This window comes from Heliangelus exortis, chromosome 23 (assembly GCF_036169615.1).
Source record: "Heliangelus exortis chromosome 23, bHelExo1.hap1, whole genome shotgun sequence".
In the NCBI taxonomy this organism is placed as follows: Eukaryota; Metazoa; Chordata; class Aves; order Apodiformes; family Trochilidae; genus Heliangelus; species Heliangelus exortis.
Window position 1 is genome coordinate 5,815,353 of NC_092444.1, and position 21,590 is coordinate 5,836,942.

At 44.1% G+C, this 21,590-nt stretch overlaps 1 protein-coding gene across 13 annotated transcripts in view; it reads right to left on the bottom strand.

Annotated features, from left to right (window-relative positions):
• CAMTA1 (calmodulin binding transcription activator 1) overlaps positions 1 to 21,590 on the bottom strand; it is a 248,112-nt gene that overhangs the window by 159,467 nt on the left and 67,055 nt on the right. For all 13 annotated transcript variants that reach the window (XR_011730433.1, XR_011730434.1, XR_011730435.1 and 10 more), the window contains one exon: positions 4,555 to 4,690. Coding sequence is in view for 9 of the 13 variants with exons in the window: in XM_071767412.1 (XP_071623513.1) it covers positions 4,555 to 4,690 (136 nt within the window). In the remaining 4 variants the exon portion in view is untranslated. The remainder of the gene's footprint in view (positions 1 to 4,554; positions 4,691 to 21,590) is intronic.

The following is a 21,590-nucleotide window of genomic DNA, read 5'->3' on the forward strand; positions in this document are numbered from 1 at the left end:
CATTTCTGGAGGAGAATCTGCCCCTTGCATCCGAGGCACAGCTGGGGAGATGCTGTTTGGACTCTGAGGCCAAAGAGTTATGGAAGACCAAGGGAGAGGCTGGTTAGGAATGGCAAAAGTCAAATATTAGGAGAGATGGAAGGAAAATATCATTAGCAGTGATGATAAAGAACAGGCTCCTCCTTCCTGGGCAGTTTTTTTCCTTTGCTTTCCTGGCTGCACTTGTTTGTGGTGATGCATGCACACGTGTGTGCCATATTTCCAGAAACCTTCCACATTAAAGCCCTATTTTCCTCCAGAGCCACTCTGCAGCACTTCTCTGGAATGCATTAAGCAGCCTGGCTGAACAATGTAATCCTAATTAGTTTGCAAACTACACAGCTCACCTCAGAGGGCAAGCACAGCCCGTGTAAATTAAAGCCAATTGGATCAGGCTGTCCTAGGAACAGTTCTCCAGCCTAATCCTGCCAGAGCTTGCCACCACCCAGCTTACTTTCACCCTCACTAATAACTTACAACTGAATTTCACTGACAACAGCAGAGTATCAAGAGATGTAAAAACATTTTGCAGTTGGATATTCCATGATAGGTTATTTTACATTAATACAGAGAAGCACATTTGGTCACTTGCTAGAAGGCAAAGTCACCTTGTTGCCAGCACAGGCTGCAGAGAGAAGGATGCTGGACTCACCCAAGCCCTGCAGCCCATCCCACCCAGAGGGGACCCTGCTCCTGGGTCAGGCTGAATGCTAAAGGAACCTTTTTGCAAAGTTTGATAGTGATGTCCCAGAGTTTGTGCAGTAATTGGATAATCTAAAATTTCCATTCTTGTCCTCGTGGACTAATCTGTAATAGTGTTAAGGGACAGTTAGGATATTAATTAAATACAAGTCCTGCATACAAAATTGATACTCTGCATCTCCATCTCCACAAGGGAGTTTCCCTCCTAATAAGACTTAAATCAAGTTTTACTTTTTTTTTTTTTTTTTTTTAGGAATTCATAAAGATCATCATATTGTACTGAGCTAACATACATCTATATATGAGAGAACAAGACATTTCAAATATATGAGCTCTGGCTCATTCATCTTGTTCTCTCAGCTCCCTGATCTGAAATTAGCAGTGTCAGACTAAATCAGGGCTGATGAGGGACCCACCCTGCTAAACCAGGGCCACCAGCAGCACCACTCCCTCCCAGCAAGGGAACAGGAGCATCCCCCCCAACGGGTGCCCCATGGTCAGCACAAAAAACAAGAGGGAAATTCACTATAAAAATGTCACCTCCTTTCAATTTTACTGGTGGATTCCCATGAATCCACATTTCCCAGGCACCTGGAAAGGCTCCTGCATCAGCTGAGCCAAACACCTGGAAAGTCAGAGCAGCACCAGTCCAGAATGATGTTAAAGATATTGCAACCTTCCCCTTACTATTATTTATTAGTTAAAATTTTTAATTATGTGAATTGATTAGGAACACATCACCAGGGATCCTAATTAATTAGAATTTTCAAAAGGATCACAGATTGGAGGTTTTTAATGGATTCCATAAAGAATTGCACGATGAGGTATATTAAGGGGAAGGCCAAATTAATTTCTCCTTTCTGGTTTATCCAGCATTTCCTAACAGGACTGTGCATTAGATTAACTAAGTAATATCCTAAACTTTCATGTGCAGTGATGCCAACCAAGATAATAGCTTGAGAATTTCAGGCAGTTATCAGGTAGCATCCACTTAGTTAATTAGTTTATTCTTCTCATTCCTTATTTAAATTAGTGTATTCTTATTTAAATTAATTTCTTCCTTATTTATGTCCTAAATCTGCTTTGGCTGCATGGTCCAAGCTCACCAAATCCTTCTATACAGTCCCATTAGATACCAACAGCCAGAAGTATCTGGCCTAAATGTTTTGTTTCAAAATACCCAAAACTTGGGAACACACAGGAGCTGCCACACTGATGACAATCAGGAAATAATTAGTTATTAAATCTATTAATACACACATGTCTTCAGAACTGGCTGGTCAGTAGTTTCACAGAACAATGTGTTGCTCCTTGCCTATTTGCTGCCATTTTCAGATCTCTGTTTGGATGCTATTGATGCTCTTGGCTCTCCCCTTTGCAAGTATTTTTCCATCAGTGTGACAATGATACCTATTTATCTTCTGGCTGCAAGAGTCACTGAGATGATCTGGCAGTGCCACAAGGCAGACAGTTATTTCATGCCCTGTTAAACCTTAATGTGGTTAACTACAGCATCACTCCAACTTTGAAAAAAAAAAGCCTTTTTTTATTATTTTAAATCTGTTGCCTGTGTGTCTAAGTAAAGAACATGGGATTCCTATTGGGATGGTATCAGAAACAAACCCATAGCAGTGTCTGTGAAGCAGCACAGTGTACTGATGGAGTAATTAATTAAGAAGGTTTAAAATACATATTTTTGGAATGGTGAAGAAAATGAACTTTTCCTGCATTGTTCAGAAGATGAAGGGCTGCACTGGCTCAGAGGCTGCCAGGAGGGTCTGTTGGGCTTCCTAGAGAGAAGATTGAGGGATGCCTTGATGAGAGGGTGTAAGTACCTTCTCAGAGATAAAATACCAGGTTCTAAAGGGCTCTTAAGCTGGAGAGAGAGGTAGGAATGAATGGCCAAAGCCCAGTGCATTCAAATCACAAAACAAGCACTCTGACACTTATTTTCTTAAGTGGCAAATGTGATCAGCCAGAGGAAGAAGCCCTGAAAGCTGTGCATTCCCCAGCTCCAGACACATCCCATTTTGAATCTGTTAACTTTCCAGAAGCCAAGCTTCAGTAAAACAGAAATTACTGGGCTCAGCACAGGGCTGGTGAGTTCAGCACGGTGCCTGCCAGGGTGGGTGGTTCCATCTTTGAAAACACACTTGGGGAAGTATTTATTTAATCCCAGGTATGTGGTGGCCCTTGGTCACCACCACCCTCCTAACAGGCCAGTTTTGTAGTGCAGGTTCTGATATTCTGCATTGTTAAAGTTCACAGAAGTTAATTAAATCGTGCCCTGCAAACCCAACATGAAAACAATGCACAATTTCTATTATGCTGACTTTTTTTTTTTTTTCCTTGTCATAATACATTGCTATTGGATGTAAAAATTATGGAACAAAGTTATGCCTCTCCGGTGTAATATAATGCAATCCATTTAATACTATTTTAAAACCCCAAACCTCATTAAAACTGACAGAATGTAAGGATGAAAAAATGCCTAGAAGGAGCTCAAGATATATTCCAGGTGCTTGGCCACCTCATGTCCCCCACCCAAACTCAGGGATGGCCCCATGGGTGCCAAACCCCCTTGCACAGCCCCCAGGGAAGGTCGGGAGAGCTGATGCCATGCAAACCTGCCAAGATGGGGGTGAGGTTGGAAAGCTTTGCTTGGCCCAAGGTCCAGCCCAAGAGCTGTCAGACATGCCTCCTGATAATGGGGCAAGCTTTGGCTGTCACTGGAAAATGACAATTATTCCAAACAGTGCTGGGCTCTGCCCACACAACTGGGCACAGCTTCCCATCCCCAGTGATGTCTGCAAAATCAATACAGTTTACACAAATATATATTCTTATGGCTTCTCTGTTCATTTGCCAACATTACAGTGTTTCTTGATGACACAGCTAAATGCTACAATCACACATTATAATGACCCTGTTATAACTTTGGCCTGGAGTTCAGTATAAAACACAAGGAACAGCCCTCCTGACTCAGGAGCTAACCCAGGCAAGGCTCTGCAGTTGCACTTCTATCAGAAAATGTAACCCCCACTTAATAACATATAAAAGAAGTTAAACAAACATGTTTCTTAACCATATCTCTTTAGACCTTGAACATCAGAGGTGATCAGTGCAATCCAACAGCTTTTTCTCACAGAGTTTAAGAAAGAAGAGCTGTGTCCAACAACATGCTTTGGAACAAACAGGAATTCTCCAGAAATACTGGAAATCAGTCAGGTGAAATCACCCATCTGAATTTCTCTGTCTTAAGACCATCAGTAGAACAAGGGTCTCCATCAAAACCTGCTGTGAAGCTGAGTCTGATTCTGCTCTGAATTCAACAGAAATTTGACTTCTGCTACTGTAGGACCAACACTTTATGTGTGCATGGAAAATTATGACAGCTCCTACCACAAACTGTCCAGTATTTTGTGAGAATCAAATCATGTACATACCAAGCTTACATGGTGAAAAAAAAAAAAAAAAAAAAAAAAAAATCAAACAACTTAGCACACACCCCCACATGATGTTTGGGGGTCATGAAACACCTCTGACCAAAAGATGCTTGGTGTGAAGACCCATCAGAGTCTGTCTGCAGCACCAGGGCTGAGACCTCCTGAGAACCTGAGAGCATGGGCACAACCAGATGGTGAAGTTACATTCAAATTTCACTCAAAGCAGTCATAAAGAACACGTGTGTATTTTTGCAGTTAGAACTCAGCAAAAAGAAACATTTTTCTCAACGAGTGGACAGCTTCACATTGAATATGTTTTGGGGAGCTGCTTCTTGGCAGCCCACCCAATCCTGCTGTGCTCTCCTACCTCCACTCCTTGGACTTTCAGCTTCATGTGATCCTCCCTGGTGGTTTTCCCATCTTTCCTTTTTTTCCAGCAATATCCATCTTTCCTGTATTTCACCTTCTTCCTATTGTACAGGATCATAGAACCATTCTGTGGTCTGTAAACAAGAAACAGTTTTGCATTACATTTCTGTATGTAAAAAAACACTCCAATGAAGCACTGCACGACAGTGTGAAAAGCTACACAGTAAAGCAATTCTCTGTATTTGACATAATATAAATTTTCACCTTTTGTTGCTGTTAACTGGATAACTGATGTTTGGTGATCTGCAAAATTTTACTTGAGAATTTTGTACCTAATGAAGTCACTGTGCCAGTGATAGGTTTAAAGAAAAGAATTTTAAAATCTTATCAGAAAATAGCCAGGGTATAGTGTTTCCACACGTGCTGAAAATTAGGAGAAAGGTTAAAGAAAGGATTGTTATTATTTTATTATATTCAATCTTTTAATGCATCAGCAGGATTTGATAACAACCACCTCTAACACATCACCAGAGTAGGGATGTGTGCTTAAAAAGGAAATAAACAAAAAAAGAATGGAAGGAAAAAAGCATTAGCTTGTACACTGGTTTTGCTGTTCCTGCTTAGATCAGTGCTAGACATGGAATAACTTTCTCTCTTTTGAGCACTCACAGGACTTCAAAGCCACACAAAAACATTTTCTGCTTCGAAACCACGCCGCTGCTTTCCAATATCAACAAAGGCACCTTGACACCTGCCCAGCAGACAGGAGTCAACATGGGTTTGGTGTACAACAATATTTCACAGGAATGTTCTGCTGTCTGCTAAGCCGACACACAAAAGGGGCATTTCTGCTGTAGTACTATGAAATAAAAAGCTAAAACCCCAATGCTGCAGAGAGAACGTGCTGCCCAGGATGCTGCAGACAGTCACAGCAGGGCAGTGGGCACAGTAATTTGGCCTTAGGACACCCAGAGCAGAGAGAAAACCAATGACAGCAGCAGCAGCAATAAACAACTTTCAGAGGAAAGCTTTGGCTGGAGCCTTTTTGCAAAGTAAAGCACCTCAACTTGTACAAGCAAAGCAAAAGAAGAGAAGCAGCCTTGGGTCCCCTTCCCAGCTGGGCAGCAGCACCCGGCTGTGTTCAGAACTGCTGAAAAAAAAAAAAAAAAAAAACAAACCAAAAAAACCCCACTGAATATTTTCACACCCAGCCAACGCGAAGAAGCTCTTTAAATAAATAAGCCAAATTAAGTAGTTTGTGTTCATGCAATATTGGCTTGTGACTCCAGAGCAGTGCCAAAGGTGCAAAAAAACCAGTGCCTGGCCCAGCTGGAGCAGCATCCCTCTTCCCTCCCGTTTCTACAGCACAAACAGCAGGATACCATGAAATAAGCACAAGACCAGGCTTCAGCAGGTACCCTCTCCTCATTTGTCTCTAACAAAATGCTCCATTTGAAGACAGCCGCCCTCGCCCATGTTTATCACATAATAATAGGGCAGTAACATTGATGTAAAAGCTGTTAATTATAGAGTAACTCATCCCAGTGCTCCATTAAGTGCATAAAGGCACCTCGCTACCGAGAAAAACAAGCTCATGATGGTTTTCTACCACTACCAGCCAGCTGAAATTACCTTGCTCAGCCAATACAACAAACACCCTTCCTCCAGCAGAAGAAACCCCATCAGCAGCCATGGGATCTGCTGCCAAGAGCCCTTCCTTTTGCTGTGTCTCTGCACGGCAGCAGAGAGAGACCCTCCAGGTCCGGGTGAAGGATGCTCTGCCTGACCTACACTCAGCACGGGCCCTCCAGAAGGGGTGTGCACATCACAAATTTAACTGATGGGGATGGGGAACTGCAGAAAGTCTCCCTAAGCACAGCACCTGCTGTAAGAAAACAGAAAGGGAAGATCTCCCATGCTTTTCTTTTTGGCACACGAATGCAGCCAGGAGCTGGCCAGCTGCAGGAAGGCTCCACAGAGGAGGTCCAAGGGATCCCCAGGATTCACAACAGAATCCCTGGAGGTTTTGCTGCTCAGACTTCTGAATCTGGGGATTTCTCTTGCACCTTTGCAGAAGAAGGGGATGAAACTGCACCCCTGAGCACCAACCACCCCGGGGACTGCAACCCCTGACTGGGTCCCATGGCTTGTCCCTGCTTTTGGGACCCATCCAGCAATTCCCATGCCATGGGACAGGGAGAGCAGCCACCATCCTCTGCACTGCACCTGCAGCCCCAGCAACACTGCAGGAACATTAACAGCAATTTGCTTGATTTGATTAGCTACTATTCTGCAGCTATATAGAGCTCTTTTCATTAATGCAGGACTAAATGGAAAATAATAAAGTAGTGTTTTAATATTACTGTACAGCTGAAAGCAAGCAAGCTAGAGGGATCCAAACCCACCAAGAGGCCTCTTTCAGCTTGCAGGGTGAGGTGCTGGGGCTGCTGGAGGGGTCCCAGGACCCCCACAGAGCCTGGCTGCCATGTCCCCCACCTTGTCCCTTCCTGGTGGGGGTGGTCACAGCCCAGTTTTCCATCACTTGTGACAAAAATCAGATCCATGTCCATGAAATGGCAGCACAATCTCCCAGAAGGTTTCCTTGCCTGTATTTGCTCCACATCAAAACCAGCCCACACTGCTTACTCCCTCCAGCTGATTCCCTTGCCTGGTCAAAAAAGGTCAGCAGCATCTCCCCTTCCACTCAATAAATTTGTTTGCAATCAGACAAGAAAGGGTTTGTTGCTCCCAAAACAAGTGCAGCCCAGCTCTTTGCAGAGATGGTGCAATTATTTCTGGTCCCACTGTGTGGAGCTTGCAGGATGGTCTACTTGCTCAAAGACCCAAATAGCACACAGGAAAGTTACAAATCTGAATTTCCTCTCTTTTATGAGGCTGTGGCATTTAAAAGCTGCCTGATCTCTAGTTAAGTTCCTTGCTTGTGGCCTGAGGGAAGGAGGGAAAAGGACAGGAAGAGTAATTGCAGAGCAGAAAGCCTTTTGTCTTCAGTATTGATGGGATTTGAGATGCTTCCCTCCCTCTGCCCCTGTTATTTACCATCACAAATTGCCACAACAGTGTAAGAGATGCTTCTGCCCAAATTGTTCCTGCTACAGTCAGGAAGAAGATGCTAAGTTCCATTTTGGGGCTTATTTTTAGAACGAACAAAGATACCCCGTGGCTGATGGGGCTCACTCAGGATCTGGTGGTTGCCAGGGGCTCCTGAGGATGCTCACCTCCAGCTCAGGACCAGCCCATGCCACTGAATAGCATCAGGGTATTTTGGTCAAGTGATGCTTCATGTCTGCTTCACCACTGTGCTCATAAATTCAAGTCCCTTTGGCCTAAATGACCGAGATGTTCCCCTAATCACATTACTACAGTATTAATAAGGATGTCCAATGCAACCAGTTCCCTCTAAATTGTCACATCAAGGTTTGGTAAATGTCAGATATATCATTTAATGAAAACTGTGTTTTACTGCCTCAGGAGCTCGGGTTGCTGAAAGGGATTTGCAAATATGGCAAAGCCAAAAGCCACCAAAAGGAGCTGGAGGGTGATGGAATTAAAGCCCCTCGGTGATGAATCAAGAGGGTGGCACAGACCTGATACTTTCTGCACAAGCAGAGGCTGTCTCCAGCTTTCAGGTGACAAAACCTCCTCCCTCCATCCCTCACCACACACAGCACTGAGAAATGGCTCCTGCTCACAGTCTTGATTATGCTATTTTTTATCCTGTGTAACTGTTAGCTTTATTTTCTCTGGCTATGAAGTTATCACGGAGTCAAGGGACAGCAAAAGGGGACTATCTTCCATCTTCTGAATCTATGCACGATAATGATGAGAAATTAACTTCCCTTCTCCCAAAGGAGCACCCTACTGATGCAGAAACTAGATGGGAAAAGCTGGAGTTATGGAGGAAGCCTGGAAAGAGAGACAGAGCCTTATAATAAATCATTGCACTGAATCACTACCTGTTCCCCAACGAACACAAAGAGGCCAAAGTCCTTGGAATTGCTTTCCTCACGAGGACCAGAACTCTTCCTGTGGGTGCAAAAAAAGCCAGCAAGAAGCACAAAGACACTTTCCAAGGAGCCCTCTGGCCATGAGAGACCTTGCAGAGCAACCACCTTTGGATCCCTGACCAGTGACATCATGGTCCAACATAACACACACCCATGGCCTGGCCAACCCATGGAAGCTCTAAAGCTGGAGACATGGGTAACCAGAGTTGCTTTCTTCAACAGCTCTGTGCCAGTTCCTAAAAGAGGAGTGCAATCATCATCCTGCTGAGCATGTCTGGAGAAGCTCCCCAGATGTGGGGTAGAAGAGAGGTCCCAGCCCATTTCTGGGCTCCACTTGGCACAGCTCCAACCAGACAATGGCTGCAGCATAAGCAAAGTGAAGGGAAAGTTTATCAAAAATATCCTGCAAATATTAAATTTTTGTTTTTTTAAAAAAATCACACCTCAAAATATTTTTCTCAAAAGTCATTTAAACTAAAGAGAGAAGACTGAGAATAGGATACTTGTGGGAAATCAGGTACCTCCTTGAGCACCCCAAGAAAAACCCTGACCAATGACATCATGGTCAGCACGCTGACATAACACACACCCATGGCCTGGCCAACCCTTGGAAGCTCTAAAGCTGGAGACATGGGTAACCAGAGTTGCTTTCTTCAACAGCTCTGTGCCAGTTCTTAAATGAGGAGTGCAATCATCATCCTGCTGAGCATGTCTGGAGAAGCTCCCCAGATGTGGGGTAGAAGAGAGGTCCCAGCCCATTTCTGGGCTCCACTTGGCACAGCTCCAACCAGACAATGGCTGCAGCACAAGCAAAGTGAAGGGAAAGTTTATCAAAAATATCCTGCAAATATTAAATTTTTGTTTTTTTTAAAAAATCACACCTCAAAATATTTTTCTCAAAAGTTATTTAAACTAAAGAGAGAAGACTGAGGATAGGATACTTATGGGAAATCAGGTACCTCCTTGAGCACCCCAAGAAAAACCCTGACCAATGACATCATGGTCCAACATAACACACACCCATGGCCTGGCCAACCCTTGGAAGCTCTAGAGCTGGAGACATGGGCAACCAGAGCTGCTTTCTTCAACAGCTCTGTGCCAGTTCCTAAAAGAGGAGTGCAATCATCATCCTGCTGAGCATGTCTGGAGATGCTCCCCAGATGTGGGGTAGAAGAGAGGTCCCAGCCCATTTCTGGGTCCCACTGGCCACCATGCAGCTGGGTACAGCTCCAACCAGACAATGGCTGCAGCACAAAGTGAAGGGAAATTTTTTCAAAAATATCCTGCAAATATTAAATAATATTTTTTTAAAAAAAATGTTTTTCTTAAAAGTTAATTAAACTGAAGAGAAAGGACTGAGGATGGGATACTTGTGGGAAATCAAGTACCTCCTTGAGCACCCCAAGAAAAACTGTGCAACCAACACAGAGGCACTTTAAAATAACACAGAGTGTACATAATAACATTGGAAAAGAATAACACAGACCTGTAATTCCCTCATCCAGTACTCACACAATTTTCTTAAAAGCATCATCTATCCAGTTTATGTCACTGACTCACTTTGCTTCACTGGAAATCACCTTCAGTCACTTCCTGGCTGTACCCAAGAGCATCAGCCTCCCCTGGACCTGGCCCAGCAGCACAGACCCATGGCCTGTGATGTTCCCTCCCTGCTGATGGGGACACAGAGGGTGGCAGCATGAGAGGAACCCATGTGAGACCCCTCCTATGTGTGGGGACCAGGAGCAGCATGAGGAGCAAGTGCTCCAGGCACCTCCCCAGCAGCATGGGGCAGTCACAGCTCCTCCATTTATCAGCTCTGCTCCATCTGAGGCCACCAAACTTTCCTGGTGATGGATTTCCAGTGACCACCTATTACCATCTCCTCTTTTTCCCCTGTGTGCAGATGTCCCTTGCAGGGCTGACATGTGCACAGGGTCAGGGTTGTTCCTGATTGACAAAGATTTCAAAAATACCTCATCTCCTATTTCTTGTTTCTACAGAAGAAAAAAATCTGATGACAGAAGTTATTCCTCCCCTGAGAAACTCTGCTCTGTAAGTCTTCATTTACCCTGACATTTGCCCTCTGCTGTACCACTGGCTTATCAGAAGATTAAAGCCCAAATGGAAGATGGGAAGGGGAATCTTGAGGAGCTGCAGACCAGGACATCTCACACTGATGTTTCAGAGCAAATCCATCCCTGGCCAAGCAGACACTCTGGCACTTGGTGTTGGTTTAGGAGGTCACCAAAATTCACATGTCCATGTTAAGGATGGGGTCACCTGGGACAGGATGCTGATAGGCACCTATAGCTCTCTTACATAGAGAGAGTTTAAAAATAATATTCACATGGACAAATATTTTCAGGCTTTGAGGAACTTCTCCATTGCAGCTGTACCACTGGCAGATCACACAGCAAGTGGTTTCATGAACCTTTTATTCCCTTCCCCCTTCCAAATAAACGCTTGGCTGTGACCTTCAGGCAATGACACACACTTGCCCTGGAAGAAAAGGACTCCCAGCATGTGTCCAGCCTTTCTCAGCAAACAAGAGAAATGCCCCCCACGAGAACTTTTAGAGATGTTCAGACTTCCCCATGTCTGTGAGGACCCAGCCACGTCTCACCTCACAGGGAGAGGTCACTGCCTTTCAAGTCCTTGTCCTCACTTGAAGCCCAGATGAGTGCAGCAAGCAGAGGGATTCCAGATTACACTTCTGAAATTTACCTGAGCTTAGGATTCTTCAGAGATGGAATAAAGACTTCAGAAGTCCTTTTATCCATGCAGACAGAATTAAGTCACAAGAAAACGTAAATACATTGGATTTTTTTCATCTCTATCGTTAAATGTCATTTGCATTTAAGATGAAAGTGAACTTATTTTGTATCTACAACATTTAAGCAGTTTAACTCTAAAATAACAGACTTAGCAATTTTATCTAGAGTTGCAGTTAACACAATGGCTGGTCCCATCAAGGGGACACTAACTGGTGTCTTGATGCTCCTTTTCATACCAGCAGCAGGCCATAAAACCTCATCTTTACCTCCTTTTTCCAGCATGCAGCCTCCACGTTCATCAATAAAACCAACACAATTCATTAAGTATGGCAGTAATTATCTACAGCTCCAACAAGCACCTGCCACAGCTTTTGTACCCTACCCCAGGACTGTTTGTGGGCTGACAGAACATTTCTGTAAGACCAGGATAAATTTTAAAGGCTGAAACACTTGCTGCAAATCATTATAAAATCACTTGGTATTTTTTTGGTGTGTGCTGGGATGCCCCTAGTCAAACCTTTACCTCCAAGCAGTGATCTGGGGCTGTTTAGGGGGTGATCAGTGCCATGAAAACACATCCTCTGGATACCCCCCATCTGCAGAGACCACACACCTGGAGCTCTGCTGATGGAGAAGACCAAAGGCCATCCCAAAGCATCTTCCCAATGGGATGTCCCTGAGCACGGCAGCTCTGGAGAAGCAGAACCTCACCTGTGCTCCTTGCCTGGACACAGAGATGAGGAGTGAAGAGGCAAAGATCTCCCCTGAACAACAGCTCCAAACAGAACTGCTCTTCCTGAGCCAAGATCTGTTTCTATGAATGTGCTGGAAAAGCCCACACGGTTTTGCTCTCTGTACTTGTTCTTGACTCAACTAGGAAACTGGGAACAGTGATAACAGCACTAATAATAGTAATACAACTAATAATAGGATTTGGCTTCTCAGTAAATATTTACTCTGCTGCCACTTACACTCAATGGTATCATGTTTTGTTGCCAAAGAGTGAAATCCATGGAAGATTCATCCAGGGAAAAAAAACCAAAACAAAAAAACTGAACAGAAGAGAGACCATTCCCCCCCCCTCCCTTGCTCTGGATTCTGGAGCCCTCATTGCCATGTCTCCCTCCACAGCATCATCTGGATCTTGTCCTTCCCTGATTTACACCTTAGGGCACATCACAATTGGAAGCTGAAGCCTTGTGAAAATACCAACAGCCAAAACCTGAGTCAGAGGGGGGCTTTTTTGCAATAAATAATTTCTGTCAGCTGTTATAATTTTAAGTGGTTCAAAGTACTGAATATTAAAAGCCTCCCAAAGGAGGGCAATCAAAAATACAGGCAGCTCCACTGCCAGATCTCACACTGGCAAAGCCACAAAGCATCCTGGGTCACTCCAATGTGCTCCTAAGCCTCCATTTATCAAATCTTCTTGACTCAAATATCTGTACTTTGGGACCATGGAGTTATTTGAGAGAAAAAGCAAAGCTAAACCCAGCCCTTCTTATTCTCGGGGCAAAGAAGACTAAGAATATGTAAGACAAACCCCCACAGAGGTCCTAGAACTGTCAAGTCCCATTTGGAGGTTTACTCACTGCAGGAGAGTCTGTAAGGCAAATATCTTGCAAATCAAGCAGAAGTTGGGCCAGTGGATGCTTCCTACCTCACCAAGAGGACACAGACTTTTCTGAAGCTTCACTTTAGCACGCTCACAGGTAGGATCACCCCTGGCATATTTTGTCAAAACCAGGAAGCCAACTACAGCTGCCATGAGCAGCTTTCCTAAGGGGACCTGGCAGACGAGCTCTTCTCTTTCCAGCAACAGAGGGAGGCAGAACTTGGTTCCCTGAGCAGGAGCATCCTCCCACAACTGTGCTATCCCAAAGCTCTATACTTAGGTCAAGCAGCTAACAATGGTCTTCCCAGCATTTTTACTAACATAAGTCATGTGTAGATGGATCTGAACTCGATAGCACATTTGAAAAAGAAATTAGAAACAATCTTTATGAACTCCTCGGTACGCCGAGAAATTGAAACCTCGTAGCAATATAGGGCCAAAGCTGGAATATTAAAATTGTCATTAAGTGGAATGCACACAAAATGCTTAAAAGTCTTTTGACAAATTATTCCTTGATATAATGTCATGCTATAGACCTAAATCTTAGCACAAGGCATGAGAAAAGACAGTTAAATCAACTTTGCTCGTTTAAATATAAATTTTAAAAGAACCGGCGTTCATCTCTTTATTGCTCAAGGATCTTTATCCATTTCTTTAGCCCTCATTTATTTCTCTTCCTTACTCCCGTGGGGATGCTGTTTGATTTATTGGGAATTAGTTCTTTCAATTCATGAATGCTTCCAATTGTTTTCAGATTAGCCATCCCAAAATCTGTCGGGGCACTGAGGAGAGACCCTGCTCAACCTGGGTGTCCACACACACCTGCAGGCTGGGGCATCGACTGTCTCTCCATGAAAAAAGGTGGCAAGGACCTGCAGCTCCAATTAACTGTTGAAAAACTTCTGGGGAGCTGGCCCAGTGCTCCAGGAGCTGCTGTGGTGGTGGCTCTGCCCAAGGCTGATTCCACCTTCCAAGTGAGGTCACCTCCTGGCACAGTGGGGATGCTCAGCCCTGCAGACGCTGCCACCTTTTTATGGAGGAAGGAGGAAAGGGAAGGAAAATTCTTCTCCCTGCATGGGGTTTGCTCGTGGTAGGGAAAACTTCAGAGGGGAGGGAGGAGAGAGGAGCTCTGTGCTACGCTCCAGAAGTGCAGAGAGGCAGGAAAAAGGTTTCTGGTTCTCTCTCTGCCAGCAGCGTGGAGCTTGGCTCCTGACTTGAGACGCTATAGAAATCCATAAATGTTTGAAAATTGAATACTAACTCCTTAATTATAAATTTCAATTGAGAACCACTTCAGATCAGAATTGCAGGTCGACAGTTAGGAACTTCCAGTGCTGCAGCCAGGAAAAGGGCTGGCAGAACAGAGGTGCCAGACCTCTCTGTCCCCCAGACATCTGGAGGGACCCAGACCAGCCAAGGAGGCTCCATCTGGGGATGCTCTGATGGGAAGGGGTCAAATCCCAGACTTTGCTGCAGCACAGGCTGAGGACTGACCCCCATAAATAACACACAGGTGAGGCTCAGGAGATCTGTAAGCCTATAAAGCAACTTAAGTGTCTAAGGAGCCATTTGTTTGTGCTCTCCCATGTTTTGAAGCCATTCAAACTGGCACCCACCAGCTCTGAGAGCAAATGCAAGCCCTGAAAAGGAACCTGCTGCTCCTCAACCCCCACAGGCTCTTCTCTTTCCAGGCAAAAGGATTTCAGGCAATATTGCAATCTAATAAAGACCCCATCGATTTACCCATGGACTCAATTGATTGCTGTTTAATAGTGATTACACACATAAATCTGGGTTACTCTGGAAACAGGAGGTGTTCAAAGTGATACCAGCCAGGATCATTTGCAGGCCTGAGGCTCATCCAGCCTGGCCAGACTAGTTTTAAGAAGATGGGGCAAACCAGGCTACCTTTGTCTGGGAATCTTCCAAGCAGGATGGGAAAATTTCTTTGCAGGTGACATGGCCTGAGCCAGCACAGCCTTGGCACCCGAGCTCTCTTTGCTGATCCCCCCCCCACAGCAGCCTGGTTAAAACCCCTCCTCTCTTTGAAATTGACCTCAAGAATATAATCTATTTATTTATATCAACTTAGTCTCATCAATTAATGATGACAAGGCAATTAACTAGAATGCCAGACAGTAAAAAATAACCACATAATGCCTTCTTTAGAGGAAATCTATTATGTAATCCCAATCGGTCTTCATTAACACAAAGTATTCCAGTAAAAGGCAGTAATCTAGTTATGGCCTGTGAAATATGAAGATCTGTAAAGCCATTTTTCAGAATTAAAGGTAAAATATTTTTTGCAAATGAAAACATTTTTGTATTTTTTTTGCAAACTTTTGCAAAAAAGGTGAAAGACTGCCATGGCAGAACGTGGCAGCACCGAGCTCACGGGTGGCATCACAGAAGAGGCATTAAATTATCCATTTATCCATTAAATTATCCATTATCACCCCAACAAAACCCAATGCAGCTTCCTCAGCCTCCCCTCCCCATGCTGTTTGGTTTCTGGATGAAGCCAAGAACAAAAAAAAGTTGATCTTCATGCTTCACCCAGCATTCAAAGTACAAAGATACAGATGCCAGCACCAGAATCTCAGCCTGCAGCTCTCAAACATCCTGATGATGATGTTTCTGGCTGGAAGTGTTGACATCACTGTTCCACACTTTTATTCCTCAATAACCCACCCATCCCATGGGACTCAGGCCCATCAAAGAGCAGGATGCCACGAGGTGACCTGGTCCTGACTCCTTTCCTATGTCCTGGCTCACAGTACAGAGCAAACAGTTTAATGTGATGCACTTGGAGTCAATACATGGGGTACTTAAATGATACTCATCTCATTTAATGATTTTATATATTAAAGTTCCAATTATTAGAAAAATTAGATTAAAAGCTTACATGAATCCACAAAACAACCAGCTTCACACTGAAACACACGTTTTCCAATTTTAAGCCTTATTTGCCTTCAAACTTATTAATAAACTAGTAGATGATAAGAGAGAATTAAACCCAAATATAGAAAATCCTGCCAACAAAGAATACAAATAAATATATAAAGGTAGCCAATCACTTCTCCAAAATACACCAAAGCCACTCAAGCACTCTCGACTTAAAATTTATAATGAAGCAGCTTAAAAAAAAATCAAACCCCAAATTCCTATAGGAATATGTTTACAATACAAACTCAATTATTGTCTTATTCTGATGCTTATCTTTTCTTACACCCTCTCAGCTCATCCTACTTTTGCATTTAATTGAAGTATTTTTAGTTGTGATTAAATTACACATTTTTATATTAATTTAGCCTGAACTAACTCTTGAGAAAACAAATTCCTTTTGCTGTCATGCCCTGACTTGAGGCCATCTGGAAGGAGCATGGGGCACTCACTCTTTCAGCCCTCGTGGCACCCAAAAAAACCCTCAAACCACAAAACCACCCCCCCAAAAACCAACAACAACAAAAAAACCAAAAAAAAAAAAACCAAAAAAAAAAAAAAAAAAAAAAAAGAAAAATACCCAAACAAAAAGAAACAACAAAAGCAGACCCAAAACAGCCTTGCTACCAGGTATGTCCTAGGGAGAGTTCCTTGGAAAAGCTTCCTGGCATTGCAGAGAAACTGCTGACAGCCTGGGAAAACAAATCAAACTGGTGCTGCTGGACATGCTAATGAAAAGTAGTTGTGTCTCTACTGAGAAAGTATAAAAAGGTTCTCTTAATTATCAATCATAACCATGTAAATCAACCCTTAATACCCCCCTTGCTCACTGCAGCAGCAAAGAGCAAACACCAGAGCCTTTCAGCCAGAGTCAAATAAAACAGAGGGAACATCCCACAAATACCAAAGTCAATCAAGTCGTTTGTTACAGAGCAAGAGTCCTGCATAATTTGTCCTTTGAGTACTTTATTTTAGCTAATTGCTTATCCAGCAGGAAGATCTCCCCTGCGTGACCCATTTGCTGAGCCAGAAGATCAGTGGATGGGAAAAGAATGGTCACCTTCCTGAGGACACTGAGCTGATGGCACAGGGATGCTCCAGATGCCACTTTGCTCCTCAAACCCCAAGCAAACCACAGAGGCTGGGAGGGAAAGTTCTGGAAACCCTCGTGGCCAGGCTGAGGAGCAGCTCCCAGCAGAGCAGATGCCATACCCAAGGTTTCATTCCACCCCTGCCCACATCCAGCACTGCATTTGCTCATCACTTGCATTTTACAATAGTGCTTTGGGGATTTTGTGGGATTTTACAGTCCCACAACTCCACTTGTCACTAGGTTCAAACAAGGACACTGCTCTTTTGCCATCAGCATCACTCCCTCAGCTTTCCCACTGGTGTAAGATGAAGCACAGACAAAACCAAATGGCTTGACACCACTGATGTAAAATCCTCCAGTTTTGAATATTCTTGGAAAACAAGCTGAGCAGGGCTGTCAGACCCACTGACCATCTTCCAGCCAGCCACAAGATGGAACAAGTGCAGACGTTATTAGTCTCATTAAAATTTTGTAAATTAAACAGTGAGAGGGAACAGACTTATTTATATTAATTTGCTTCACCATTGACATTTATAAAACAAAAAAAAAAAAGAAAGAAGACTATGGGCACAATCCCCCCTTGCTGGCAGCAGCAGGAGTCACTCACATGACTGCTGATGAAGCACAGGGAGGGATGGTGCTGCCTGGTCCTTCTGGGACCCACTGGTACCTCTTCCCAAAACACCTCCCCCTGCTTGTGGGCACGTCTGGAGGAGGTTCCTCCTGGAGATGGAAGGGAACAGCCTCCAGCACCAAACGGGTCAGATGCACTGGTCCAGCAGTCCTGTTCCACCAGAGGGGGAATATTAGATCCTTCACACCCCCCAGTTCCATATTTTTGATCACAGAATATTTTGATCACCTGCACCCAGGTGTCACCTGGAGCTGCTGCTGTCCCCCCCAGTCCTCATGAAATCATCATAATCTGATTGCTTTGCAAACAGCCACGTTGTTCAGCATCTTCACGCTGCACTGCTAAATTGGGCTGAAAAAAAAAAACCAAACCACCCCAACAGAACACCCCAGCACATTCTGGCTCTGCAGGGAGAAGCAACAAGAGCTTTGCCAGAGCTGATGGATTTTACTGTTCATTTTGTAGAAGTGGCAGGCATGGGAGCAGCACAGGGTGACACTGGAGAAGAGGTTGGGGGGAGAAAGGACTTTCCAGGTAACTCAACTCATCCTTAAGCAAAAATTTATCTCCAGATCTCCACTCCGCATTGAGTTACAGAAAACAGGACAGGGTTTATCCTAATGCAGAAACTTTTCTCCCCCCTGTAAACCACACCAAAATCTGGCAGAAGAATCGTGTCCTGCTGCATTCTGCCAGTAAATTACAGGAAACAAAACGGCACGGTGGAAATTATCAGAGTTTGAGATTTAAGGTACATTTTTAATTAAAACAAAAAGACCAAAGCTGTGATGCAGTGTCATAAAACAGATAATTTTACAGCTGGATGGTCTCCCTCTGATGTACTTGAAAACCATTTTTAAGTGACATAAAGTTTAACATACCGGTACATCTGCCTACCCACCAGATTCTACACAGAATTTAAAATTTAATTATATTCAAGTATTGTTACAGCACGCATAGCAATAATGCCAACTGAGTGTAACTCAAGGAGAATCTTTGCCAGATTTTCACAAATCCATATTTCTCAGGACTAGAAAGGAAAGAAAAGAAAAAAAAAAGAAGTCTGTGCTGTGAGCCTTTGAATTTATTGCTCACCTACCAACTTCTCCACATTTGGACTGAGCAAAAATCCAGATTTGTGGAGCAAAAATCCAGATTTTCACTCCCTGCCTGCTAACATTTCAATGTGCAATTGAAATCACACTATTTGCAATAATTATTACACCTTTCCTACCTGGAAAGTGAAGCCTCCACCCCCCAGACAAAACACATCCCCTTCCACCTGACCTTGGGCATCCCCATCTCTACTGGCCATGGTGCCAAGCTCCAGCTCAACCCTCCCACTCCTGGGCCTGGAGTGAAAAAACTTTGTCAATAAATTACCCCAATAAATAGTTTGGTTTTAATCATCTGATATTTGCAGGCCATTAAGATGCAACAAGCAGTCTCAGGCACTCTGCACGTTGTTTTTGATGCAGATAATGTATTGGAAAAAATGAGGCAATATCATTAAAGGTTAATTATGAGCAACTTAAAGGTTATTTTTGCATATCTCACCTCCTGGACAAAAGATGCCTCTTCATTACCATACTAGAATATAAATTAAGTTGCAAAGGCTTTAAATTGTGGCAAAGACTTCAATTTTGTTGCTGTTTCAAACAGTCTGAACAAATACCCATTCTCCCAGCCCTTCCACAGCGTTATGTAGGAAAGGGCATCTCCAAAGTGGTCCCACAACAGCAATTAAAGTTTCCATCCTTCTCAGTGCCCTTTGACTGCAGGGATAAAATATATAAAAACAGCAGAAGCTCTGGAGGGTTCTGCCCACCAAGAGCCCCAACCCAAAAATCTCTCCTTGTATATTTTCACCTTTCTTCTGCTCTGACAAGGACAGAGGTGGCTCTGCTCCTTTGGCTCATAACCCAATCAACCCACTCAAGATTGTGTGGTTGACACAGGGAACCTGAAACCCTGAATGTCCTCCCAGCCCCAGAAAGTTTGATCTAGAAGCAGTAAGAACCTGCCCAAATGCTCAGTTTTGTCCAAAAACAAACACTGTGGATTTTCCCAGGCTGTGTCTATTGATGGGAAAAGCTCACCCAGCCTCACTGAAGGCAAACAGCAGTTTGCTGAAGAATTTATTATCAGATAATTGCTTTTTCTGATGATTTCATGTTTTCTAGGGTTCTTTGCCCCTTCAAGAGGACTGTGCCCTTGTGGTGTGTGAAGAGGAGCTGGAGCCTTCCCACCCCAGCACTGCTGGGTAGTGGGGACAGGAGATGTGGAGCAGCAACTCTGCAACTCTACCCAGCACATCAGAGCCTGGTGACCACACTGCAGAGATCAGCAGGCTGGAGAAGCCAAATTTCAGCATCTGTGCCAGGTGAATCCCATCATCATGGATACATGGACATCTCAGTATGCCCAGTGCCTTCTTTTACAGTGATGCAGCCCCCCTGAACCACCAAATCCAAAGAGCAACCAGCTTTCCAGGGGCACCAACTCCCACCCAGGCTGGATCAATTATGGAAAGGGTTTCCATGAAATACTTGAAGCCTGTCAACTGGTTTAGGCCAAGGTGTTCTGATGGCTCCCAGCAATTCTGCCACGAGGTCACATTAAAACAAATGGGGTGAGCTGTAAAAGGAATTCATTATTGGTGGCTCAACACCCCTGGACCACAGCAGCTAAAAATCCATACGAATCAATGCCTCTTGAAACCATCTCTGCACTGTTTATCCTCTTTGGATGGGGGGAAGAGTAGGAAATCCTGATAGCAGTGAGAAGGAAGAGTTGAGAGTCATGAAATCTTTAAAGTGTAAAGAGATGTGCCACGTTTAGCAGGGATTATGTCAAGCAGCACGCCAAGGCAGAAAGAGCTGACAGCACACACAGGGCCTTTGATGAAGGAAAAACAGGTCAGACGTGACCCCAAACACGTAAACAACTCCCAGCAACACCAGCACAAAATCCCAAACTTCAGCACCTGGCTGATGGTCCTGGATCCCGTGGAGAGTACGAGCTACGTGGGAGAGCAACCACCTCTGAAACGTGCCTTGAAACTCAAAGCAAGGCTCCAGGACTATTTCTACTTGCAGCAAGGAGAAGGGGGAATGGACAAAACTTTTGCCATCGATCACAAGCTCCAGGCAGTCACCTTTTCCTGACCTCTAGCTCCCAGGAGATTCTCCTCAAGACAGAGCCTCCAGGCCATTTCACAAGTGCCAGGACATCCCAGCATCTTCCCAAGACAGCTGGATGGCTCCTGCATGGAGCACGTTGGGGAGTGGCTGCAGACAGGAATGGCCTCACAGAGTAAATTAATTCCTAAGCACAATTGTTTTCAATCTTCATTTAAAGCCAACCTTAGTTAATCTCACTTTAATGACATAGGAAATGGAAATTCCCTTAATAAAATAAGTTATGAATATTTATTACCCTATTTTTACCTGAAAATTGAATAATTCAATTAATTGTACTATTAATTATTTAATAAAAAATTAATACACTGGAAGATCCTAACTTAACTGTAAGAAGCACCTGATAAAGACATCCAAGATGCATTCCTTAAGCCAGGCCACCAGACAGATTTCCCTCCCCACTCCCACCCGTGAGCCCCAGCAGAGCTCAGCCCATCCCAGGGGTTGCTGCTGCTGCTGTTACCAACCAGGTCCCAACCACTCCAGGATTTATTACGTTGGGATTTATTGCTGGGAAATGCTGCCCAGCCTCCTGTCCCTGCCTGTGACACCACAAGCAAGGCTTGTTTTCCTGAAGCCAGGAGAAGGGAATTAAAGTGCTAAAAATAACCCAGTAGGTAGCAGAAGTAAAACTGAATTACCCCAAATGCATCCTGACAGGGTATGTAAATCGCTATTGATTTGTAGGAGCAGGCTGCTGCCCAACTTCTGTTACTTGCAGAAATATTAATCACTGCCAAGTCTCAC